The sequence below is a fragment of the Lonchura striata genome, chromosome 9, assembly GCF_046129695.1.
Source record: "Lonchura striata isolate bLonStr1 chromosome 9, bLonStr1.mat, whole genome shotgun sequence".
In the NCBI taxonomy this organism is placed as follows: Eukaryota; Metazoa; Chordata; class Aves; order Passeriformes; family Estrildidae; genus Lonchura; species Lonchura striata.
In genome coordinates, this window is record NC_134611.1 from 20,679,495 (window position 1) to 20,706,412 (window position 26,918).

Consider the following 26,918-nt stretch of genomic DNA (forward strand, 5'->3'; position numbering starts at 1 on the left):
ACAAAGGACTTGTCTTCCCATTTTTAGAACGCCTCTGTCTACTATCAGTCTTACCCAGAAAATAAACTGACAGTAACTGTTTAGGCATGTCACTTTCTCCATCCCTTCTTCTGACATAAATCTGGAAGGACTTTTGTCCTGCCTCTTCCTTTCAACTACTCCAACCACCTCCTGCTTACTTGCTCAACAGAAATTAAACAAGTCCACAGAAGACAAAGATACAAAGAGCAATTCGAAAAAACCCAACCAAACAAACCAACACTACCAGAACAAAATATCCAAGCCACCAGCTGTAGCTCAGGAAGCGCTTAAGCCTCAACCTGTGAGAGTGTAGGAAAAGATATGGGAAGGAAGTAGGGCTGTTCTGTTGAAGCTTTCTTCTCCAAACATCTGTTCCTCTTCAAAGTACTGTGGGGCTCGATGGACACTCAGTGACAATCACTACAGCTGCTGTCAGCCCACTTGATAAAATTCAGGCAATGCTGACTCATAATACTGAGTGCTTTCCTCCTGATCATACCCTTCTTTCACTGGCTGTCTCTATTTCCTCTCCTAATCCTTACTTGAGAAAGAACTCATATCTATGCACTTCAAAATAAGCCTTAAATCTTTATACGCATAAATACAGGCTGTGATCAAAGCTGACAACTCACACTGGGAAAGGGAAGAGACATAAACAGGCACATTTATAAAAACATTTTAATGCTATATACCAGTAAAGCAAACAGGATCCAACTGCCATTTCCTTCAGGCATGTGAAACAAAGTGAATTAAAAAAAAAATTGTTTTATTTTTTGCAAATATTTTTGGAGATAAGTAAAACATACTGAATATTATCTGTCCTTCTCTGTATTAGTGTCTACTTTCTATGTCTTTTGTATGTGATCTTTGAAAAAAAAAAGAGCTATCCTAGAGTGATGCAGAGTGCAATGTTTTGATGCAGGCAGTGTTAATGGCAGCTCACAATGGAAATTGAAAATCGTATAAGCCAACTTCTCCTTTGTCACAAAATTGCTTTATCAATGCTAACGATTAGCAGGTGTTACACGGAAGCACAGAAGCACGGCCATAACAGAATAACTTAACCTGGAATATATAAGTAGCCAGAACATTATTATCGACTTTTTACCCTCATTATATAACCACGTTCAGGCTGATGCACCAGGAGTTCCCGTGTTTGCAAATTATCTCGCTCTAGAACGACAGACCCGCGGGTTCCCGGCCCGGCATTACGCGATAAGCCAAGGAAGAACCACCCTCTGCAGACAGACCCGCCGGAGGCTCCCCGGGCCGCGGCGCCTCCCGCCACCGGTGCCTCAGGGCGCTTCCACCGCGCCCGCTGCCCACTCGTGTCCCGCCGGGCCGAGGGGCGGAGGGACGGCGACACGCCGGCCCCGCGGCCCCCGAGCCGGGCAGGGCCGCGCAGCCCGGCCTCCCCACACCCCGCCCGGCGGCGCCGTCCGCTCCGCCGCCCGCCGCGCCGGGAGGGCCCGGACGGGGGCGGCCGGCGCTGCCCCGGCACCGCTCGGCCCGGCCCCGCCGCCCGAGGGCGCGGGACGGCGCGGCCGCGATCGCCGCGCCCCGCCCGGGCCCGGCCGCCCTCCGCCCCCGCGGCGGGGCCGCGCGCCCGGCGCGCCTCACCTTGGGAGCGCTGCCCGCGGCGGGAAGCGGCGGCGCGTGCGGGCATCGGCGTCCGCGCCCCGCCGAGCCCCGCGCGCCGCTCCGCCGGCCCCGGCTCCCGGGCCACGTCCCTGCCCGCGCCGCGCGCAGGCGCACTGGGCGCGCAGCCGCCGCGAGGGGCAGCGCCGGCCCCGCGGGCCCGCCGGGAGGGGCGGCGGCGGCTCTGCCCCGCCGCGCTGCCTGCGGGCGGCCGCAGCCCGCGGGCCCGCCGGCGGGAACCCACCGGCGCTTGCTCCCGGGTGGTGCCGCGGCCGTCCCCGCGGGGCTCGGGGCTCCCGGTACCCTGCGCTGGGCGGCCGGCCGGCGAGCCGTCTCCGCAGCGCGCTCGTGTGCTGCCCTCGCGCGGGTCTCCCGCTGTGTCACCGGTGCCGCCTCCGCCGTGAGCCGAGCCCCCGCCCGGCCCCGGGTCGCGGCATCCCCGCCGCCCGCGCTCGCTCCCCACGGCGGCGGCACGAAGGCAGCGCGGCGCCGCACGAGGCGGAGCCCCCGCTCCGCGGAGAGCCGGGGCTGGGTGCGCTCAGAGCGTCTGCCCGGGCATCTCCGCAGCGCCGGCTCTGCGCCGGGAGCTGCGCACGGCAGCGCGCTCTCCGGCAGCGCCACCGCCTCGGGCTAGGCGGGCCCGTCCCTGCCGCGTTTGTCAGACGCGTTTCTGCCAGATGCCGATTAGGTTACACAAACAGCTGAGACACTGTCTGCCCGCAGCGGCTCCCCATCTAATAATGAGCCCATTCGCCATTGTTCTTCTACAACGAGTAGAGACTCTAAATAAAACCATACGGAAATTTTCATTTGGAAAAAAATTCTAACAAAACGTCTAATAAATGTTTTTTATTTTAAAATATTTATGAATACCAGCATACATACACTCCTCTACAACACTACTTTATAGCCAAGTATGCAAAGAATACATTCTTTTAAAAAAAAGCATGCAGCAATAGCAGCGATAGGTTATCACCAGGCCTTCAGCTAAATTCTTTGTTCATTGAAATAAGGCTGTCACTCCTGCAAGCAGCAGCAAAAAAAATCCAAACCAATTCCTACAAGTGACCACAAGGGTCAGTCCAGTCACATACAACAGCCTTACTGCCTTCAGTCCTCTGCAGGGAGAGGGTTCCTGCTTGTAGGAGATGCTGCTCAAGCATCATTTTCACCAGTCCAAGAGACTTATAGGTACTAGACATTGCTCTAAAACCCCTGCTTGACACCCTGCTCTCCAGAACACACCTAAGTAAAAATACCACATATAAGAGAAATAGCATTAAAGGAAAAAAGAGAAAGCTTATACTTTCCCCCATATCAATGTGTCATGAAAAAAAGGTACTTCATTAAGGTACTGAAAATACTAACTTTTACCTTAACGTGTTCAGAGTGTGTATGAATAGCAGTCACCCTTCCAACAAACATTGTCACTAAAAGCCAGAGGAAAAAACCCCAGAGGAGTCATTCACCTTGAATTTGTAAGAGATGCTGGGGGTGGGGCTAATAAACCCAGCTGGAGTCTCCATTTTGCAGGGTGGCAATGAGCAAGAAAGTATGTGGGTGTGGTAGGTTACCAGGCTGATTTTTACCGTGGTGAGGTATTTGAGGAGTAAAAAGTCTTTTTACATAGAAGAGCAAGAAATCGATTTTGGTTTTCCTTGCTTAACAAAAAGACTAACAAGTCTTGCTTATGATACATTGTCTGTGAGGTATTTGTCATGGAAGTAATTGCCCAGTATTAGCAGCAGAATTTTTGAAGACAATGGATTTATATGCCAGAGGGGAGAAAAAAAAGTGCTCTGATACTTTCTGTACAAATTGAAAAGCACATAGAATTCTGAGCTTTCTAAAATTAATTCTTAAATCACAAAATCACTTTTCACTTAGGTTCTTAGGAAAAGATCTCCAAGATCATTGATTCCAATCTTTGACCACCACCTTGCAATTAAGCCAAGGCACTAAGTGCCACATCCAGCCATTTCTTTAACTCCTGGGATTGAGACTATGCCACCTCCCTGGGCAGCTACTTCCAAAGCCTAACCACCTTTTCAGTGAAAAAATTCTTTCTGATACTCAACCTGAACCTCCCTGGCACAGCTTGGGGCTATATTCTCTTGTCCCTAGTTGCCAGGGAGGAGAGGCTAATCTCCATCTTGCTACAACATCCTTTCAAACAGTTAAATTACTTCTGAAGCTGGCTGGTCCCTACCAAGAAGGGTCCATGCTGGTATTTGCCTGATGTAGTAACCCCCTTTTTTTTTTTTTTTCTTTGTTATTTATATCAAACTAATATTTTTTAAATAATGGCTTATGTATAACTAGTAATGTGGATTGTTGATATTTTTTGAGTGAAATTAATGAGTATAACCAGACAAATGCATCAGGAATGAAGATTCACTATTGTCTGACAGTGTCAAGAAACCTGATGCCACTTGACCTATTTGATCCAATATATATATGTATATATATACACATTGATCCAATGTGTGTATATATATATGTATGTGCAAGTCTATATTCTTGCTTTAATGCATCAAATATCAATAGGACCAAGCAGCTATAGTTTATTGTAAGAATAGTATTCAATTAAGATTTTGGTTTGTTTGGTGTTATTAATTATTTGCTACTTGATAGGTTGTGAGAATTTTCCCTAGAAAATGACAGGAATTAAAATCCTATAACATACACATAATTGGTGACTTTTTAAAAGATCAAATCCATGGACTTCTTTCTGTTTAAGAACCTCTTCTCTGTGATATACTTCTGGCTAATAATTACCCAGTCATTTAACATAAAGAGACTTGAAAGTGATAATGCATTATGTGTAGACATGAGATGGTAGGATTATTATTTTTCCCTCAGCATTGTTTCTCTGATATTACAGAATCAATTAAGTTGGAAAAGACCTCTGAGATCATCAAGTCAGAGCTTTAACTGAACACCACCTTGTCAACTAAACCAGGCACTGAGTGCCATGTCCAGTCTTTAACCCCTCCAGGGACGGTGACTCCACCACCTCCCTGGGCAGCCCATTCCGATGTCCAGTCACTCTTTCTGTGAAGAAAACCTTCCAATGTCCATCCTGAACCTCCCCTACTGCAGCGAGCGGTCCCGCAGGGAGCGGTCCCGCAGGAGCCGCCCGGCCCGCCCGCGGTGGGTCCGCCGGGCCGGCAGGGGGCAGCACGGCGCGCGGGCGGCCCCGCCCCGCCGCGCAGGGCAGGAGCTGCGGCTGCGCGGCGCGCGCGGCCTTTTCCCGTTTGCTGCGGAGCGCAGTCGTTGTGCGGAGCGGGCCCCGGCCTGAGGGACCGGACAGTGCCTGGCACGATGGTCGGTACCGGCATGGGGGGGCTCGGGGGCATCGCGTCCTTCGTTCCGCGCCCGCCGCGCCGCGCCGCCCGCGCGGATGGAGCCCGATTGTCGTGCGCTCGGGGCGGCCGCCCGGCGCCGGCGTGGCAATGGCTGCCGTTCTGCCGGGGCTGCGCCGCGGGCGGCTCGAGCGGGGCCGGGACCGGGGCCGAGCCGCGGGGCCGGGACCGGGGCCGGGACCGAGCCGCGGGGCCGGGTGCCCTGCAGCAGCCGCGCCGGGCCCCGCGGGCGGGTGTCGGAGCGGCTGAGGGCGGGGGGCTGCGCGGGAAGCGGCTCCGTGGCAGAACGTGCCAGAGAAGTCACGACTGTGCGGGGGTGACAGGCCGTGAGCACGGCCATTGCTCCGGTTCGTGCGGACAGGCCTTCGGTTAAAAGCTACTTTCATAAAAGACGCGCTTTGGTTCTCTCTTGAAGCCTTAGTTCCTGTGGAGGGGTAAAATTTATAGGGTTTGATATGCGGAGTGGGTTTTTTTTTCTATTTAATTTTTACAGTGCTCTTTTCATCTAAACGTACAAGAAACTGTATAATTACTGCTTCTTCCATGGTTTTATTCATGGTACGTTTAGTTAGAATGGTGTTGGCTTACAGGGTTATATGTTAATAACACGTAGTTTATGTTTCTTATCTAAGGGGTTTGTGAAGGTTGTCAAGAATAAGGCGTACTTCAAGAGATACCAAGTGAAATTCAGGAGAAGGAGAGGTATTACTAAATTACCTGTAGCACATAATTAAATGCCCTTGGTGAATATTCCTACTTTGTGCACGCATTTTGCACAATGCAACTGTTGTTTTTCAGAGGGGAAAACTGACTATTATGCTCGCAAGCGTTTGGTTATTCAAGATAAAAACAAGTACAACACTCCTAAATACAGGATGATTGTGCGCGTTACCAACAGAGACATCATCTGCCAGGTAAGGCCTGCGGTGTTTGCTGCTTACCTGCCAGCCTGGGTGAGGTCAGCACAGAGAGGGAGGCTTGGAGCACCTGGGGTTTCTTAGGCCAGGCCTGCACAGTGTTTGTGTTGTAAAAGAGCTCCTTAGAGGAGGACAGGCTTCAGTGTTAACTTCAGTAATAAACCGTGTGCATTGTAGAAAAGCAGTTTCACAAGTGCTAGCACTTTTGTTGTGAGGTTATTTGTAGTGCACGATTGTACTGCTGTAATGATAATGGGCTAAGCAGAACACTTTTGGGAGAGGGAAGATGTGTCTCACTATTTTCAAAGGGCTTCAAAAAGAGGCCTTTTTTGCTTGGCTGAAGAAAACAAAGTTGGTAGCATGACCTGTCAATCTGCATTGACTTGTGTTGTATCGAAAGGTGCCTTCTCTTTTGAGAGTTCAGTTTCCATGTTGTGTGGCTCACGTGAAGCTCTGAGGCCTTATGGTGCCTTTCCTGTGAGATTGAAGGAGACTTGTAAACAAGAACAGTAGGCACCTATGCAGTTGTGTGTAGCATATGCAGTTCCTCATTGTGGCTCACTTGTTTAATTTTTAGAATGTTTTGACTAATTTTGAAGTTAAAAATTTCTGAATGCTTGTTTTATAATAAATATGTTGTTGAGCTCAAAAAGAAGCAGCTAAGTTTAACTTAGATTTTCATAGAGTAGTTATCTGATGAGAACAGTTCAGTCATTAATGAGGTTATTTTATCTTTGAAACTTAAAATGAAAATCAATGGTTGCAGGGGCTTACATCTGACTGATAGTCCCTTTCCAGGATATCAGAATCCTGAAAAATGGGACAGCATTTGGATGCAGAGAGGAGGAGTGAGAGTCAAAAGGAGAAGGTTCTATCTGTGAAAGGAACTTCTGATAGTCCTGCTGTCCCTCAGGAGACCCTGGGATCATGATGGTCTTAGATCATGATTAATAAAATCATTCCATACGGTTACTAACAGTATTAACACAAAGTGTCACATGCTTCTTGTATTTTTTGAGATGTATCCTAAAGTGGGATTGAATTCATCTCCATTCATAATGATTCTTTGAAGGGTTGCTTTTGTAGGCTCTTTCTGACCTCTTTGTCTCTGTGGAAAGGTAGTTGCCAGTTGTTGCTGACAAACATTTTAACTGGCCTAATACAGGTTTGAACTTTTGTGTCTTTACTTGAAGAGCTGATTACTCCTTTTGCAGAAACAAATAAAGCATGGTGGGGGGGGAGGTGGCAGAGCAAACAACCACGCCCCCAACAAACCAAAGCCACACCACTCCTTGAGCTCACATGCAGAGGTTGGCGGGTTTTGCACACTCAGATCCAGCGTTTATGCTGGCCTGAGTAGGTGGCAGAGGAAGAACACATGAGCCCTGACATTTGTGTGTTGCCAGATTGCCTATGCCAGGATCGAGGGGGACATGATCGTGTGCGCTGCCTACGCCCACGAGCTGCCCAAGTACGGCGTCAAGGTGGGCCTGACCAACTACGCTGCTGCCTACTGCACCGGCCTGCTCCTGGCGCGCAGGGTACGTACGGCACGGCCGGGGCTGCTGCGCTGGCTCCCTCGGGGAGCAGACACCGCTTCCTTCCCTGCTGTGTCAGCCCACCGAGTCATTGGGCTTCTCAAAAGCGTAACTTCTGCTCTTTGCCATCATAGATTTGGCACGTCTTGTGACTGTCAAGTCGCAGTGGGAGGTATGACAGCATGCGGTCTCAGCTTCAGCAGCCCACTTTTATGTCTCAGCCCTTAAGTTTGGTGGAGGGAGGGAGCATAAAAATGTAAGAAATGCACCTTGTAGAGTTTAAAAACATGTGAACAGCAGCCATCCATTTCCACAGGGGTTCATTAATAAGTCTTTAAGTTCATGGTGTACCTGTGGGAGCAGAAGGTTGGAACTTAACAGACACACAGTGGTAGTTATTAAAAAGCTTTGCTGTTAGTATTGGGTACATAATATTGTAAAGAAAAATTTTAAAAACATGATTCTACTGGAAATTCACATTTTAAAGTAGTGGTAATTCTAAATTATTATCAATAAATGGAGGGAATTTCAAAAGTGTGTTTTCTTTCCCCACAGCTTCTGAATAAATTTGGCCTTGATAAGATCTATGAAGGCCAAGTTGAAGTCACTGGTGATGAATACAATGTGGAAAGTGTGGATGGCAAGCCTGGTGCTTTTACATGCTACCTGGATGCGGGTCTTGCCAGAACTACCACTGGAAACAAAGTCTTTGGTGCTCTGAAGGGTGCAGTGGACGGGGGGCTGTCTATCCCTCATAGGTAATGTGTATTGCAAAGAATTTCTTCAGGGTTAGCCTGAGATGCATCTGTATGTGACAGTCTACTTACACTAATCAATTTATGCTGAAATAATTTTATACTGATGTACAAATGGTAAGAGATGTTACGAAACATGTAGAAACTAAAGAATTACCTTGTTGCTTTTACCAAAAATCAAGTGAATGCCCTTATCAGATCTTCAGAGGGTATTTTCTTAATGCAAGTCTTCACTAAGTTGTGTGTAGGTATTAATTTCACTGTGAAAAACTACATACCAGGTACAAACCCACTGGTACTTGCTACAGTTGTCATTACAGCAGTATGTCTGAGCAGTCCACCTTCATTTAGAATGTCCACATGGATATTTGGACTGTTACCTAACACTGGTATTACGCGTGAGTGCTGCTTTCTCCTAGCAGCGGTGGAGGAGAGAAACTATTGAGATCTTTTGTGTGTTTTCCTACCCTCTCCCATGCTGTCCTATCCTTGGCTAATTGTCCAGTTTCTTTGAGTTGGCTGCTACATGATGATACTTGCAGTGACTGAACACGCTGTAGTTGGTCCATGGCGTGTATATGACGTACTGCAGTGTTTCAAGACGGGACTGATGGCAGCTGAGATTAACTTAAAACTTCTCATTTTAGTTTTTATTAGAGGGTCCTATCCCTCCAGTAGGAGAATCTGATCTATTAATCATTTCAGTGTGCATCTTAGCCTCTGAATTAGAGCCTTAATGTGACTGTACCTGCTGTTTGACAGCACCAAACGTTTCCCTGGCTACGACTCGGAGAGCAAAGAGTTCAATGCTGAGGTTCACCGCAAGCACATCATGGGCCAGAACGTGGCCGATTACATGCGGTACCTGATGGAGGAGGATGAAGATGCCTACAAGAAACAGTTCTCCCAGTACATAAAGAACAACGTAACACCTGATGGGGTAAGATTTATCCAGCTGGAGCTTGGGAATTTAAATAGAGATGCTGATAGGGACTTCTCTAATAATGCAAATAAGGCTGATACATAAAACTATGTGACTCATGTTGTATGTTACCCACGCAAAGAAAATATTTTTTTCCTTCATTAAGGGCTCTATAATGTAAGTGTAGAACTTCTGAAAGGGCGACCTTTTTTCCTGCTCTGAAACTTAATATTCTGCCTATAAATCCAGGCTTACTGGACCATTTTCTCCCATCCCCAACAAAAAAACTAGATTAGAAGTTTCTGTACAGACACTCTGTTCTTTCCTTATTCTGCCCCACGACCTTTCATTTCTGCAGCTGTAGTACTTGTAACTGTTGGTGGGCATGTGGTTGTGGGTCAAATCTCTGGGACTGTTTGTGTGACCCTAGAAGGGGGTTCTGCTATTCCAGGTGAATAGAGAGAGCCCAAGGTAGTATTTAATGAAAGTTTAGACTGTAATACACTTTATTTTAGTACTGCTTCACATTTTAGAGTTAATAAAATATTAGAAGATGGGTAAGAATACAGAGGTGGTTCTTCTGGTTTTTCCAAGTATTAAACTCCTTCCAGATAGCTTGTCCTGCTGCCTGTAATATTCTTGCTTGATTCTCCTAGTAAGTGATCTTGGAGCTTTAAAACATAGCTCCCTATATCCCCTTTTTACAGTAAACTATCTCTTCTTTCCTTGGGGTTTTGGGGTTTTTATAAATTTTACTAGTTGCTAGTTTTTTCTAATAAATTATAAATGGAAAGTAATGTAAATGCCAACTTCATCTGCTTTCTAAACAAATAGTAGTTATAGCTTGTATTCAAATGAAGTGAGTCTAGGATTTAGGTCACTATATAGACACTTGCTCTTTGTACATCAAAAAAGTTTCACAGCTGAGATCTAGTGGTCTGAATTAACCACCAGCAAAGCCAGAATTGCCTTTGGGATAGAGCAACATTGCATGCCTGGGGACAATGCAGGCACAAGAATTTCTTATAATTCTACAACTGGACCACTATGGTAAATTTAGTATTTTTCTTTTTTTTCTCAAGATGGAAGAAATGTATAAAAAAGCCCATGCTGCTATACGGGATAATCCAGTCCATGAAAAGAAACCCAAGAGAGACGTGAAGAAAAAGAGGTAAAATTCTCATTCTTTTTAACATCTCTGTGACTTCTCTGTTGGAGATACCTTAACTACAGTGAAACAAGTAATGCAGTTTTGCAGTTGCGTCATTAGTTATGTGTTCTGGACTAGATTAAGATACAAGCATTCTGTATAACTTCAGAGTTAAATTTAGCAGTAGGAATATATAATTCAAGAGCTCTTAAGTATTTAAAAAATCAAAGTGAAGAATGTTTGTGGCTTGAATAGCAGGAACAGTGTGTACCTTCAGGTCTCAGTGTTTTCAGGGGGAAAATTGCTTCTCTTCAGCTGAGAGCTTATTGACTATTTTGTCAGTACCAAACTGTTTTGATTTTTAAGGGTCTGTGAGAAAAGAAATCAAGACACAACTGTTGCACTGGGCTTGATAATGTCTATGCTTCAGTTACAGAGAATACAGAGTTTACCTCTGGAGAAATTAGAACTGTCCAGCCATGCTTTTTGCAGTGTATTAACTACAGCCTTAGATCATTATGAGGAAATGAAGCACGTTACAGAAGTGGGAATATATTCTCCACTGCATTCTTAATCACAATTGTGATGCAGTGCTACTTTTTTGCTTTGGATCTACTGCACACTGTGCTTCCATTACAGATGGAACTGTCCCAAGATGTCTCTTGCCCAGAAGAAAGACCGTGTTGCTCAGAAGAAGGCCAGCTTCCTCAGGGCCCAGGAGCGCAGGACGGAGAGCTAAGACAACTTCCACAGCTTTCTGTGAAGCTTTGGAAAAAGTGGCAATAAATTTATTGAGGAAGCAACTGTGTAAGACCAGCTTATTTGTATAGTTTATAAAAATAGAGAATATTTTAATCCTTTTTATTTTTTATTAGGTATTCTGTACCTGAATGAGTTTTATTCTCTCCTCTCCAAGTACTATGTGAATTGAGTTTTCACAGAGAAGAGAGGTGACAGACTTCAAAGACCAAGGCTACTGCATCAGAATTACTTCTATAAGAAGGAGGAAGTCAATTCAATTAATTTTTAGCATGGTTAGTATCAAGGACTAAGTATAAGACTTTACTGCTTCTAACTAGAGAAAGGTTTAATTTTTTTTTTAAGGCTGTACCTGTATTTTACAACTCTTTCAGCATACTTCATGTCGGGGGGTGGGGACTCTGGATGTAGCTTTGGAAAAAGCAAGAGTAGTCACAGTAGGTTCTAAAGCCTCTGCCCAAAGGTAACCTTAGGCTTTCAGGCACTTGTCACGTCCAAGCTTTGGCTGCTACTGAAACAGGTACTGTCTTGAACTGAGTACTTCACATTATTTACATGATAAGAGAATTCACTTTAAGTTGTATATAGGGGGTAGGTACAGAGGCCTTAAGGAAACATTAATGAGACTCCCTGGTAATTACACACCAGAGCCCCAGAGCCGTTCCCCTTGACTCTCCACACACTCACCAGACCATGTTCCCTTCCAGTTCACCCCTAGGGTTCCCTTAGCAGGGCCCACACTATCTGGTTCCACAAGGCAGTTTATTCCTGGTGCAGGAACAAATGGAGATGGTCCCTCTGAGGAGCAGCCCATGGCTTTTATACCCTCACACTCCCTCCCCTCCCCCTGATGCCAGTCTACACTTCCTCAGTCTTCTGTTTCCTTCTCCGTGTCCATCCACCTCACCAATCACCAGCTTTCATCTCCTTATCCTAAAGGCTGGCTCCCACCCAGAGCCCAGTCTGTATTTCCCTCTGCAGGCTGAGCCACCTGGAAATGTTCCTCACCAGCCTTGTCCTGCCCTGGTCCTTTACCTCCTCAGTTTCACAGGCACTTCTGTGTGCCATTGGGTTTCTACTAGACTTAGAGAAACTGCACAGTTTAAACACCAGTAAAGTAGACTAGATGGAGGAATGTTTTGCTTTAAGATACTTGTTTGGTATAAATACTGTTACTGAAAAAAAAGAGGCCTGTGATTTATTGTAAACAAAAGTATACTTTTTTTCCCAATGAAAGCAACAGTAATAAAAATGAAGGTTGTGTACAGCAAACCGCACTATTAAACATATTCTCCAGTTAAGATACCCAGTGATGTTGGGCATTATTAAGTAATCTCTGCCCAGATAGCAGTCACTGTCAGATTTTTTTCACAAGAACATGACCACTTTACACTTTTAGTGTATTGCTGGTTACAAATACTTACTTGTTCATAGTTGGAGCACATTAGCAAGTTCAAGACAATAATTAGCATGAGCATAGCATTTCTTAAATGAAAAGGCTGATGTTCACAAAACTATCTTAACCCAAGCTGCATATTACTACATTTGGTATGAAGAAATTACTTTATTGTGGTCTGTATTTCAGTATCATCATTCTAGGAATGCATTTAAGATGGGATACCTAGAGCAGTTAACCTTTCAAATACTCAAACCTTGTTCTTACTTCTGCTGAAAATGAATTAAGGGGCCAGGACACAGAAGTATACAGATGACTGCCATTAAAATCATAGAGACTGAACAACTCTATACCTAAAGCATTTATAAGTTAAACATTCAACAGGTAAGTATTGAATTCAGGTGTATTATGGACATCCAATTCTGCATAGTTATGAACACAGATGTAAATATGAAAAATACAAGGGTGCAGATTAAAGGTGGTAAAGTGGTCATGCTTTGTGGAGTGCTAGTATCAGGTGATGTTTGTTTACTCATGACTTGAGTCTTAACAGTGACTCATAGATGCTACTAGAAAAAAAGAATAGTATCACACTGCAGCTCACTTAGTAACAGCAAGGAATGAGCTGAAAATTATCTCATAGGCTCCCATTTGAGCAATATTGCACAATCCTGAACAATCCAGCTTCTGTCCTAAAATTCAGGTCTAGCTCTTGCTTACGTATTGAAGTACAAGTCTGTAGCTAAATGTAGAGGGACAGTTAAGAGGCAAGACTATCCACAAGTATTAATTGTTTCTCATGTCATACAGCAGATTCCTGCACTATGCAGACTTTCATTTTTAACTGGTTGGACACATCTGCTATTCAGTATTTTTAAAAATTGATTTTTTTTTACTATAGCTTAGTCCACAAAGTCCTTGCTTTTCACTGTTTGCTACAGCTTAATTTGGGTTAAAGGTTTCCACTGAAGTCTTTGAAACAGATGCTGGTATTGCTGTAAAACCATATAGATGACTTTAAGAAATAATATTCTAAAATTGTTGGCTCCCACAGGGCTCACCATATAATGACTCAATTAAAAATGTTGAACTACTTAAACATTAAAGATGTAAGCATGAGGTAACAACGTGTAAACAGAATCTGATTTGTCTCATATTACAACCTATCCATTCTAGAATCATTCTAATTTTCCACAGTTAAAAAGTATTTCATGTGCAAATTCTGCCATGCCAAGGTATTAGTAAACTTCAGTCTCACAGTTCAGTTTATTCATAACAGCAGCTTGGATTTGGACACATTACTTATAGTAGTGGTGATTCTTCATAAAACTACTTAGGAAAAAAAATGCTCTGCAGATATTTCACAAGTGAGCAATGTTTTTCACAGAAATGGAAGATGTTCCCTCAGCTGATGTGGTGGCACAGTGAACACTTACATTCTGTTCAAGATCTGACAAAGTGCACAGAACAGTCAAGCATGCAGAGTTCTTGTTTCTGTAACACAGCACTGAACACCAGAAGGACTTCTGGCCTTTGCTTGGTCACTCAGGCATGTTCATTCTTTGAGAAGCCCTGTCCTGTGTTACTGACTGAAGGGCAGGACTGAAAGAACCATTAACAAAATCTGACTAAAGAAATACCTTTTTAAAAAGGTGCAGATTGTTTTTGCCAAATGTCTCAGGCCAACTCTAATGGCAGGCATCACTATTCTCTTCTGCTGGTGGAGAAGCTACGAATCATTTGTATGAGAAATCTTCTTCCACAGTAAAGTTTTTAAGTTATTGAGTATTAAAGAGTGCTCCATTTCCATCTGATTTGCTGTGACTTTAAGAGCAATGCACAAGTACAGCTGTTTCTCTAGTTCTTCATGGATATCAGAAGGAGCACCACGAAGCAGATAGTCTTTAAGGAGCTGACAAGCTTTTGCCAAGTTTGGCTGAATTACTTCAGTGGTACATCTCATTTTGCTTTGGTCACATAATGTTCTACAGTCTGTACCATAAGTGCAGTCCAAATCTGAGTCACACTGACGATCTTTAATTATTTCCTTTAGATTAATTTCTGGCACTATTTTTCTCATGTCCATCATTTTCAAATCATACTTATCATTATATCCCAAATTTTTGGCACTTGTGTCGCACATTAAAAAGTTTCCATAAGGTCCATGGAAAATATCTTCCACAAATTCTAAAAGCCCTATAGCTATTTTTGCCTTCCTTGGCCAGGATGGAGTGAACCACTGGTCCATGCTTCTTCTGAAGCCAGAGGGAATGAGGAATTCTATAATCCATGGAAGGCTGATTCCATAGAGGGAGGTATATTCAACTCTTTCGGTCACATAGAGATCCCCACAAAAACCCATCAGCTTGGGAGTATGTTCTTTATCCTGCAAGATCACCATTAACAGAAACTCTTCTAGCTGCAGGAGTGCCCATGCAGATTTTGCCTCTGGCAAAGAGACTCTTCCATCTTTGTTTCCATCAGCAAAAGACAGGATGAGATTAACCAGTTCTGAAAGATTTCCTTGTTCACCCAGTTTTGCCTAAAAGCAACAAATGAAAAAGATTAAGTATGACTGTATTAACTACTCCAAATCCATCTGTCACTCCACCTCCTGTTACTCTCCTTCTATGAATAATAGGAATAACTGGGTATATTCTGGTTTTCATTGGTTATGGATGTAACAGGACCAGCCATCAGCTGTCTGCAGAGGTTCCATCGTTGGTCTTAATTGGATCAGTCTTTAGAAAAATTGCATCAAGTACCTTGTTCAATGTTTCTAAGAAAAAGTATGCAGAATTCAAAAGTTTAGATCAGGTTTGGTTTTCAGTTGATTAGACCTTACAAATGTAGAAGAATAATGTTATGAATTACATTTTGTCCAATTATTAAGGGTACCAAGATAAAACTGAGTACAAATCCCATAATTACACTGAAGTGCTTAGTTTTGTTTTTTGATGTAACCACTTCCATTGTAGGACTACAGAGAAAAAAGCCATTGCTGGAATCAGAACTGTTCCATTTTCAGCTAGGCAGACCAAATTTTCCCAAATTTTGCTAGGAACTACCCTAACGCACCTGCTCACCATTGTTAGAGACAAAGCTGGTGTAACGCATGACAACTGACATCAGCCTTGCATCCTGTTTTCTATACCAATACTAGCAAAGTCTATAGACATACAAGATGAATTCCAGCTTCCATCATATCAAAAGGAAAAAGCCCTGATAATTAATTACTTCAGACTTCGAGATAAGCACCTCTGGGAAAAACTATTTTTGTGCTGATCATTTTTCTAGCATATCCTTGAACAAGGCTCATATAACAGGGTGTTCTCTCCAGCTTCAAGAAAACAAGCAGTTCTGTCAAAATAGAATACATTACAATGTACTTACTTTAAAAAGACCATACACCATTTCTTTGAATTTCTCAACAGTGGTTCCTCTTGTTGGTTTATCAAATAGGACTATTTCCTTCCTTGGTTCTGGATCAGTACCAAAGTCAAGTTGAGCAGCGTCTTCCATCTGGCATTTTATAACACTTTGCAGATTTCCCCAGATTCCTAAATAAATCTATGCAGAAGAAGGGGGAAAAGGTATAAAACACAGTAGAAGTCCATCTGAAGACCACCTGTAATCCAACCATTGTTTTAAGAGTCAACACAAATCAGAAAGGAATGCTGTGCAGACAATGAATGTGGCAATTTGAGCAGTGGCAGCTCCAAAGGCAGCCCACTGCTGCAGGTACTTGGGAGATGCTGCGCTGTCCGAACTCACACAGCTTCCCCGACAGCAGACTGGCACCACTGCCACCTGCACAGCTTGTCATGAGGCTGCTGCTTCTGTTGGTGATGCAGGGTAGCAGAGAAGATGTACAGTGTGTGCACAGTCTGGCAAACTGTGGAGGGATTTAGTATATATTGTATATGTTTCCAAAATACATGTAGTATAAAAGAGCCATATACCCCTCTATATACAGGACTAATTTCTATTATTGCATATAGGTGCATAATATGTATATTAATTTGTATTACAGTGTATCTTCTTTGTATAGGTGTGTGTGTGTGTGTATTTATGTGGGGGCATATATATATATATATATATACACACACGCTCTGCCTGTCATAGCAAATAAAATTTGAGATAATCTGTATTAAACAGATTCAGCTTGCTGACATGAAGGTCTACTTGATGTTCCAGACAGTGACATTTCAGTGTGAAATAATAAAACTACGTTGGATGAGTAAAGCCTTACCTGATTATTAGGCTTTGTTGACAAACATTTTCCAAAATACAATGTTTCTTTAGCACAAAGACTACTGCATGCTGATCCATCAATAACACCAGTCTTGTATTTATCACACTGAAACAAACAAGGGAAAAATGTTTAATAAATTGCCTAGCAAAGGAGGCAACAACTGTATCTTTTCCAACACCTGAGTCTTGAAAGAAAACCTAAGAAAAAATTTTAATAACCCTATGCCAAAATATTGTTAAGAGACACAACTGGTTTTATCTGTAACTGAAGTTGTAATCTTACATCAGCATGATGGAACATGAGAATTTGATTAAATCACATGTGGCACAGAGTGAGTTAGTCAAACACTTGAGAAAGCTATACTAAATACACTTACTATTATTTTCCTACAGTCATGTCCTCTGCAGAGTTCTGTGTAGGTGGAGTACTGAACATACATAATCCAGCTGCCAACAAACACTACCAACCAGGAGATGAAGAGATACTTGATCCGCACGTATGACAGACGGACCTAGAGCACACAAAGAGAAAATATTGTTTGTAATTCACTGTGCAGCAGTAAATTTACTATTTCATTTACTAAAAATCATTTACTATTTCATCTCTAAGGAATTTGACTTCCATAGTGATAAAATAAGCAGACTGCATTATATGGAACATTTGCTTCAGTGACCAGAACTGACAGGGGAGGTCAGTTTGACATAAGTGGAAGGAAAATTGAGATACAAATAAATAGAAGAAAAGGTATCAGACCCTCACAGGGCAAGCCAGACTGAGGAACCAATTTGATCAAAATAATAAACTAAGAGCTCAATTAAGTGCATTTTTCTCTAAGACCAGTTACTTATGTTCCATTCATGGTAAATCAAATTCAACAGACCAGGAATTTGGTCAAAAAATAATCTGTGCTAATGTGTCAATATGCAATACAGAAATACAATTAGCAGAATAGATATCGGGGTCAGGTTCCATATGCTAAAGTCTCCCACTCCTTCCTTGAAATGACACCATAAATTATGCAAATAAAATTCTTATGTAGTAGCCTCACCTTCACCTTCCCACAACTGTATGCATGACTTTCCTGTTGTTCTGTGGCCTCACATATAGAGTTTTCACAGGGGCAGAAGGAAAAACTATTTATAAATTAAGAACTGAATGTCTTACAAAGTAGGAGGGATGTTTTGATCTTTTCCTTTTTTTTTTTTTCCCTCCTCCTCAGAGTCTGGTGTGCTAACAGGATGATTTTCATATTCACATCAGGATCAGAAGCTAATTAGAAGATCAGGATCAGCTTTAGCAGCAGGATGTAAGAGCATGAGAGCAGCTATATTTGGTCAGTATAAGATCCATTTCTATCCGTATCCTGATCTTCAGCAAGAGCTATAAAAAGATGCTACAGAAGACTGATAACATATATTACATACACCAAATGTGCTCCTAGTTTCCTCTAGAAGAACTTGCTAAGCCAGATGTGATATTCTATATTTAGTAAATCTCAAATCATTTATCTTTCACTAATTTACCCAGATTACCTTCAAAATCCACATAAGCTGTTAGCATCCACAACAAACTTTAGCAATTAATTCACAGATTTACTATCCACTACCAAGGTCAGGGGCTGCATTTTCTTTTGCTGAAGTCTGATTCATATTAGCTTTGTTTGAGAACCCCTAATTCATGTAATGGAAGAGAAGAGTGAACAATCTCTGTCCCCATCTGACATGACTTTGTAGGCCTCCATAACACACCTCCCTGTGATCTCTTTTCCAAATTGACACGTCCCAGCTTGACTGTTCATTATGGAGAAATTATTCCCTATGTTTGGAAAAGGTTCCAAGAAAGGCAGTAATTGTGATCAATTCTGCCATCACAGACATACACAGAACTGCAGCAGATGCAAATAAGCATGTTTTTTAACCAGAAAGACTAATTTATTAGTATTTATTAAAATATAACAACCAGCATGCATTATACTGTTTCTCTTGGAAACAAAAAATCCAGAAAAAGTCAGTTTCAAAAGACCCAAAGGTGATTCCAATCCATAAAGCTGACATGTGTATCTCTATTCCTTCACGCCTTCACACATACTCACTTGACAATCTTAAAACTACCTGGTTAAAAAAGGAGAGAGCTACAATTAACTTTATATTCCAGTGTTATTTTTTTTTTAGAGACAGATTTTATAATTTTGAAGTTTTTTAAAGCTATTTCTAAAAGCCCTGTTACGTAGCAGAACATGAAGCACAGAAACTACTGGTAAAATCTGCAGAAGATCAACAGAAATAAAACTGACAATTTTAGGGAAAGCTGTTTCATGTATAAAAACTGCTTGGGAACCAAAGCTTCTGGGACAACAAGCCCTCTTCATTCCTCAGTGTTTCCTGCTAAATCCTTCCATGAACCTTTATAATACATTTTAAACCAAAGTGCTGTTTAATGAAATTTTGGATTATTGTCTCCATTTAGTACAACCTCAGAGACCAGCAGCAGCCTGCAGGCCTCAGGACCACTGCAGAATATTGACCATTCTCCCAGTATGGACACTGTATATATTTGTCCTCCTCCTTAGGCAGAAAGAGAATGTATTTGAGAGTGAAAATCCTCCCCAAATGCCATCTGACTACATCATGTATTTGGCAGGAAGTTGCAGAGAAGCTAGATTTATTTTGAGCTCAGCACTGTGCCAATGGAGTCATGCAGCTTTTGACTTGCAGAAGCTGCCCAGCCAGTTCAGAACATGGACAACAGCATCCCTCTGCTTACAGACAATCAAGGTTCCACTCTCTGCTTCAAAGGGAATTACTTTTCTGATAAGGACTTCCTCATCAAGTCCAGCAAAAGGCATGATCATTATTTGATTTCTTCCCATACATTCCCCTACCAAATTTTAATTTTCTCCCCAGAATGGGCCTGTGAGCATAGACACACGTAGCTCACTTCACCTGGCACAGGCACACGCTGTCCTCATGAGGGGACAGGGCTTTACTGTGCTGGTCTGGTCACACGGGGGAGGCACCCTGAGCACAAGGACTTACACTGCTGTGCAGAGCACTGGAACATGTTTCTGAGCAAGAAGTCCCAGGCAGCATTTAGGGAACAACACACAGAGATGGACTCCGTTTGAAACTGTGACAAACTGCCAGGAAACTTGTCCTAAGAACATTTTTAAGGCAACAGAATGACTGAGAGTTCCAAAATTATCAGAAAAAGGAAGAAAGTGGTCAAAACAAGGAAACAGTTCCTTTTTTCAACTTTACTCTTCCATCAAGACTTAAACATGAGCCAGGGAATGCAAGAATGAGGGAAGCACTTGCAATGCTTGATGTTACAGATTCAACTTCTTCCATCACTTGTATATTCTGCTAAGTCATATGCACTGAATAATAATTAGACATTCATCCCCTGAAATAGAACTGGAAAACCACTTCTGGCAAAACTCAAGCCTGGATGCACTCCAAAGCATATGGAGAGTAGTGAATCAACATGTAACATAACTTGACAGATTTTTGGTGAGTGTAGTTTTTATTTAAAACACTTTTATGGTTAAAGAGTATGAAGGTGTTTCTTTGTTTAATAGTACAGAGAGCTCAATTCTGGAAAGTATTACACATAACCATAGTGTAGTAATCTTCTTCAAATCTGAGTTGCTCGCTCCATTTGTCTTACTTGCTTGCAATAGAAAAGGACAGATGAAAAAAAGTAGGCCAATCATGTTAGAAATTCTGTTTTGTTCTCTGTTCAGGTTGATTTGTCTCTCACAGGAGGCACTTCAGGTAGGCTGACATGATGTCTGAGAGCATTAGCCCACACTGTTTTGGATGCCATGAACAGGACACATTCACATCTTTAAAAGCAGAGAGTGCATGCTTATGATTATGCCAGTGTCTTGAGTTATTTTGTATCCTGAGTAACCAAAGTGAGGAAACAGAGCTGAGGTATCTTTTGAAATAAAATAATGACCAAGATGGAAAATGGGACATCTCTCCTTTAAAGGTCAAACAGAGCAGAAGGGATTAAAATCTTAGAGCAAAGAGATTATTTAGGAAATTTCTGCTATATGGGGCTTTAAACTTGCTTATTCTTTGGCCCTTCAAAGACAGTCTCTTGTATACTACTGAAGTCCACAAGGCATTTTTAAAGAGTCTGTAAACTTGGTCCAGAATCTGTAAAGTCAAACTTCCACACATGCAAGTGGTCTTGACATGATTTTTGTCATAAAGAATCCTGCTGGTTAGTCCTCAGCCTCACAATACAAGTGGTAACTACAGCTCTCAGAAAAAAACTTCAGGGCAATGTCCCTTAAATTTGGGACACTAACTCTCCTTGTCAAACAAAATCCCAGTGGTAATCACCCAACTGTAAAATCCTATAAATAGAATTAAATTATTTTTGTGGTCTTTAGTGGTGTTTAAATTTTTTTCAGGTTTTAGGGTATTTTGTTTTGTTTACTATTATTACATGAATTGCAGTCTAAGCAATGGCAAAGCTTTGTACTTCTGAGTTACTATTCTTTATAGTGTCAGGACTTTAGCATTTACTCAGGGAGAACCTAACACTAAATTTTGGACTGAGCTAAGATAGCTAAGAGTGTGCCCTGCTCCTTTTTACATGAGCTGACACATGGCAGGACATCTTATTTAGGCTAAAAGATCATCAACTGATTACCTATGGGTCTTGCATTCTGCACAAAAGCTAAAGCGTGTGTAAATCAAGAGAACATTTACCATAGAATAGGTGTTGCAACCCAGCTCATAATATCCTGCTCCTATTAGGGCAGAAAAGCTGGAACAAGTATTAAGTTCTGTCTGACAGAACCTGATGTTCTGGCAATTCATTTCACAACATAATGTTCAAGAAGTCTGGAACACCAGCCAGCAAAGGCTGGAATTCACTCAGTGATAACCTTCCACTGTACAAACATCTCCCCCGGTGTGCTACTTGAAATGCTGCACAGAAACATTGCACAAGTCTTTCCATCTTGCTCACAGCCCTCAGTGAGTTAAGTCTACCACTTACTTGGAGGGCACTGGCTTCTTTGGAGACAAATCTCAATAAAGCACTCAGCAATCACTGTAAATCATGACTACATTTGTCATGTACCAACAGTAACATGCAGTGACAAGAAAAGCCAATATATTGATAGTTGCTGCTGTTCTGTGGATGCATCAAATATCAACATACATTCACTAACACAGAAAAATATGTTTAAGGTCACAAAGTCAATATTAGATCTCCTAATACAAGTCCGTAGAATATGCAAAATCAGCTCTCAGTATAAGAAAGCACAATTAGATTTTTTTTTTAAATCTTGAGTTAAACATTTAACTTCTTTGGTTTTTCTAATAAATAATTTTGCGGTCTTCTTGTTTCTTAGCAGATTTTGAAATAAAGTATCTTGCTTGGAAGGCCTTAAATTAAATTTTGAGAAGAGTAGAGAAGAATATTATCAGATACTGCCATATGATGATAAGAAACTATCAAGGCAAAGGAGGCAAACAGGTAATTTGACAGGTAGCATATAGATTATGAATTAATTTTTATTTGTATTGAAGACTTTATGCCATGGGAATCCAAATATTGTCCAAGTGTCTACTTCAGTAAATAGATCTAGAGTAATCTTTTTTGATACCATGAAACAAATACTAAAGAGGGTAAAATGATATCTGTATGCTTCTCATTAAACATTACACCACACCCCAGGTACTTCTAGAAAGAGAAGAATATTTCTCCTCATCTGGAACTTTTCCAAATAAGGAGAAATTCAAACATTCAAGATTTTAAAATGCGCCAATATGAAGTTTATTTTTTTTTAATCCAATGATCACTAAGCATATCAACAGATGACAAACACATAAGCAGCATATATAAGAAAAGTAAACATTATTTATCTCCTCAAACTCAACAAATGCTCACCTTAGTTACAATCTAGTTAAAATACAACCCAGCTGATAAGGGGAAACCCAGTGGATAAACCTTCAAGCTACCACAAAAATCATGACTCTAACATTTCACCGCAGAACTTCCTTACAGCGTAACAGCCACAGTACTTCCAAACAAAACACCCTTACTCTGCTAACTGAAGTAATGCAAACATGTACCTGCATACGGAAATGCAAAAGTGTGTCTATGAACATATAAGGAAATGCATGGAGCAGCAGAAGAAAAGTGCCCGACATTAATTTTTCAGAAGACACGCAAAAAAGGGCATGACTTGCTCCTGCAAGCTGTGGTCCATGCGCTGACCGGGTGGATGCCCGCGGCACGGGCGATAGGTGTAAAGCCGGGGCGCGGAGCACAGCTCGGGGCTCCGGCGCCGCGGCAGCGCCGCAGGTGTCGCTGCCCCGCCGGCCGCGCCGTGACCGGGGAGCCGCGGGCCGCGTAACAGGTCCTGCGGCGGCCGCTCCGCGGAGCCGCGGCGCCCCGAGGCGGCGGGAGAGGCCGATGCGAGCGGCGGGCGGGCGGCGAGCGGCGCCGCGGCCCCGAGGCCGCCGCCACCTGCTCCCGGCCCGACACCCGCCGGCCGAGCCCGGCGCCGCCGCCTCCCGCCGGCCGGGCGGCGGCGCGGCGCAGCCGAGTCCCGGGCGCCGCCGGGCGCCGGCGGGAGGGGAACGGCGGCGGCGCCGGCCGGGCCGGGGGAGCGGCGAGAGCCCTGCGGGGGGCGCCCGCCCCGGAGGGAACTTTACGGGGAGGGACGGGCGCCGGCACCGGTCCCTCTCGCCGGCCTACCTGCGCGGAGTGGGGCTTCCTCAGCCAGGCCCCTGGGAAGAGCCGCCTCGCCATGGCAATCACACATCCCCGCAGCGGGCGGCGGTCGGAGGCGGAGCGGTGAGGAGCGCTCCCCCGCCTGCCGCCGCAGCCGCGCCGCCGGCCCCGCTCGGCTCGGCGGGGAAGAGCTGCTCGGGCAGCGGCGGCCGAGAGCCGGCGGCCGTCGGGCAGGGCGGGCGGCTGCCGCCTGAGCCGCCGCTCACGCCTGACGGCGCTGCCGGAGGTGCGAACGCAGCAGCCGCGAGGGAGCGAGGCGGGGCTGAGGCGGCGAGGCCAGCCCCGCCCGCCCGAGCCCCTGGGGCTGTCCCAGTCCCTTCTGCCGCTCCAGGGCCGCCCGGAGCCGACTGCCGCCCCCGAGCTCCCTTCGTGCCTGCCACAAAGTGCTCGGGGCGCTGCCTGGGCACGCTTACGGAGAAGTCAGTTAATAAATAACGCGGGTCGTTGATGGCAAACACGCTCCTGTCATTTACTGGGCAGGGTATTAAAATCAGTTGCTGGCTCCTTACAGTACTTAAAAAAAACCCAAAAACAACAACAATAAAACAAACAAGCAAACAAACAAACAAACAAAAACAACCACGCCCAAAAAGCCCCCTACAAAATCCCAAAAAGGAGTAGTTCCTCCAAAATAAGGAAGGAGCGTTTGCCTGGACCCATATTAGCACAGATGAGCATGTTTCTTAGCATGAAGTTGGTGAGAGCAACCAGAATAGGTTGCCCAAAGAGAAGCTGTGGATGTCCCAGTTGAAGGCCAGGTAGCACAAGGCTTTGAGCAAACTGGTCTATTGAGAGTTGTCCCTACCCATGGTAGGAGGGTTGGAAAAAGGTAATCTTTAAGGTTCCTTCCAAGCCCAGCCATTCTATAATTCTACATTAGTGCCATAAAGTGAAGAAACATTACCTATTTCTTCTTCGCCAGGGGATCTCTCAGCCCTTCATACATCGTGGGAAGCCCCAGTCCAATTGAAATTTGTGGGAACACTATAAAGTTCAAGTAAAATCATCCTTTCTTATGCAAGGTTTGGGTTTTGCCCAGCCTTCTTGTCTTTATGACTTGATTGTGATTTCTTTTAATGCAGTGTGTTAGAAGAGTCAAAGCCAGAAGCTGGGAGTCTCCAGTCCTGATGGTTTTTGTCTATGAGACCTCGGGCACAAAGATTATGCCAAGGTGTTGGGATAAAAATGATACAAACAGCATGTTACAGCTTTGGGTGTTCAGTGCACTTATCAAAGAATGCTGCTTTAATGAAAAGGCGAGTCACAAGATACTACTGCAAGGATAAGCTAACACTTTTTGGCAGGTCTTACTCTTAAGGAAAGATGTGTATGTGGAAACCAAATGTAAGGAGCTCACAAAGAATTTAGAGATCTGTGCTTGAAGATTCAAGAACAGTCTGTGACTGTTTTTTGTATAATCACAGCCAGAGTCACCCTGAAGTACAAATCTAAAAATTAATTAGTAAGATTTAGCACTCTTGTAAAAGCAATCCTGGTTTTAGTAACAGCCAGCGACTCTCGCAGGGTTTTCTTCTCTTCCTATTCAGCAGGCCCAGATGGCTGTGCTTTGTGCATCACCTCCCTCTACAGTTCAGTGGGTTGCACAAGTTTAGCTGGGTTATGGTCATGCAACACAAGAGGAGGCCACAGAGCAGAACATTTTAATATTTTGCTGAATAATCTCGAGCCCTTACTTCATCCAGTGCTCTATGCCAAGCCTTGGAATGACAGGCTGGGAGTAATTGTGAAATGTTGGTGTCCCATATGGCTGGCAAGGATCTAAATGTTTCATTCCTGTTACATCTAGATCCAAACAGCTCCTGGCATATGTTCATTAGGAGATATATTTTTCACTTAGTACATGAGATCTTCATCATCTGTGAGAGCAGGTGCTTTATTCCAGCACTGAAATGTTTAGTTCTTCTTCAAGTACTCTTTGTGCCCAGGCTTTGCTAAATGCTAAAAAATAAGGTTGTTTCAGCCTTTTTCAGTTACCTGTTAAATTCCTGGTTAAGCTTCAGTAGAGGCAACTCTCATGAAAAGCTAGGCCACATAAGCCATGACAGTAACAGGAACCATGTAACATGCAATGACCTGGTGTTCACAGGATGTGGAAACCCAAAGGAATATTCTAAAGACTGGGGGGCAGATGCAGAAAAAACACACAGGTAGAACATGCCATATTGATATTACAGCCTTTCCATTCACATGTTTCCATTCTGCAGTTCACACATCATCCGTTTTTGTAGGCCCACACCAAAATTTTGGTATATCTTCAAGTCCAAGCAGTAGAAGTTATGCTGATTTATTGCTACCTATTAATTCTTAAGTTTCCTATCCAGCTATAACAACACTAAATGTTATTCTAGTGATGCAGGTTTGTTTTATAAGATAGAAATCAACTGCTAGTTGTACAATGCAGTGTTTGTCACTCATAATATCAAAAGGTAAATGTGGTTTTATAGTATACCTTCTTATATTCACTTGCAATTCCATGAGAATTTGGAGCTTATTACACATTAAGCATAACTCAGAAAAAAACAAAAAATGGTTGCAAAGATTGAAGCATCCAGGAATTCTAGACATATAAGGAATGAATATATAAGACAAATTAAAATATTGAAAAGCTACATAGCAGAATCTGAATTCTTCAAGATAGTGTAATGTGCACCTTTAAAATAGAATAAATAATTTTATCCAACTTCTTTTGAAGGCAAGCCTCTGTAACTTGAGCAAGTAATACAGATTTTAACATTACATGACAGCTAAACATTAACTTATTGCAGTGGTGCTGGACTTGCTTCTTTCAATTATTTGAAGCACCTGCACCACATACTGATTTAACTCAAATGCTATCATAAGAGGCTCCATGGGAAATGCTCAGGGTTCACCCACTCTTCCCATCATCATAGTACATGCAGGGAGCCTCTGGCTAATGTTAACAATCACAAGATTTCTCTTTCTCACAGCAGCTTCACTAACTTCCAATCTGCCTAGCATGGCTTCCTAGTTTAATGCTCTTTTGCTCTGGATGTGCCTAAGAAATATTCTATGATCCTGAGCAGCTACTGCAGTCTTCAAGTATTACACACCAGTAGAATGTAATGGTCTGGCATCTGCCATTGCCCAGCTTTGTAGCTCCATTTAATAAGTGTATTTACACAATATATAATATGATAATGATTTAAAATAAAATTACCTGCATTTCCTAAAAGAAAGTCTAGAAAAATTTAAAGGTTTCTCTCTTTCTAGTGCTACTCAGCTATCTACTTGCTCACATATCTGTCTAGGAGTCTGTTTTTATACAGACTCTACTTTCTTAGGCCTGTCTTTCGGGATAAGAATGAAGATCTGGGAACTCATCCAACCTTTATATCTAAACTTTCCCTCATGTTCCCTTCAGAGAGAGACACTGTTGCTGTGAACTCTGACTTAATCAG

General features: G+C 43.2%; 3 protein-coding genes and 1 non-coding gene across 7 annotated transcripts in view; 2 read left to right on the top strand and 2 right to left on the bottom strand.

Moving 5' to 3' along the window:
* Nucleotides 1-2,045, bottom strand: part of EVI5 (ecotropic viral integration site 5) — a 72,728-nt gene extending 70,683 nt beyond the window's left edge. Inside the window, exon 1 of one of the 4 annotated variants that reach the window (XM_021526204.3) lies at nucleotides 1,904-2,045. The gene's annotated coding sequence lies outside the window, so the exon portion shown is untranslated. Of the gene's footprint in view, nucleotides 1-1,641; nucleotides 1,740-1,903 lie in introns of those variants that run through there. The other 3 variants (XM_021526183.3, XM_021526192.2, XM_021526173.3) reach the window with 3 other exon arrangements.
* Nucleotides 2,046-4,861: 2,816 nt separating this feature from the next.
* RPL5 (ribosomal protein L5) lies at nucleotides 4,862-11,109 on the top strand. Its single transcript, XM_021526150.1, has 8 exons — nucleotides 4,862-4,986; nucleotides 5,657-5,726; nucleotides 5,823-5,938; nucleotides 7,348-7,482; nucleotides 8,035-8,237; nucleotides 8,997-9,174; nucleotides 10,239-10,327; nucleotides 10,946-11,109. Exons 1-8 carry the CDS (start codon nucleotides 4,984-4,986, stop codon nucleotides 11,043-11,045), a joined length of 894 nt encoding a protein of 297 aa, XP_021381825.1. The 5' UTR covers nucleotides 4,862-4,983; the 3' UTR covers nucleotides 11,046-11,109.
* On the top strand, nucleotides 8,756-8,852 carry LOC116183922 (small nucleolar RNA SNORD21). Its single transcript, XR_004148633.1, has one exon. It is a non-coding gene; the product is annotated as a small nucleolar RNA SNORD21 (small nucleolar RNA).
* Nucleotides 11,110-12,200: 1,091 nt separating the features above from the next.
* On the bottom strand, nucleotides 12,201-23,576 carry DIPK1A (divergent protein kinase domain 1A). Its single transcript, XM_021526137.3, has 5 exons — nucleotides 23,443-23,576; nucleotides 17,093-17,227; nucleotides 16,714-16,821; nucleotides 15,855-16,031; nucleotides 12,201-15,003 (listed from the first exon to the last, which is right to left on the bottom strand). Exons 1-5 carry the CDS (start codon nucleotides 23,494-23,496, stop codon nucleotides 14,191-14,193), a joined length of 1,287 nt encoding a protein of 428 aa, XP_021381812.2. The 5' UTR covers nucleotides 23,497-23,576; the 3' UTR covers nucleotides 12,201-14,190.
* Between the last annotated feature and the right edge of the window lie 3,342 nt (nucleotides 23,577-26,918).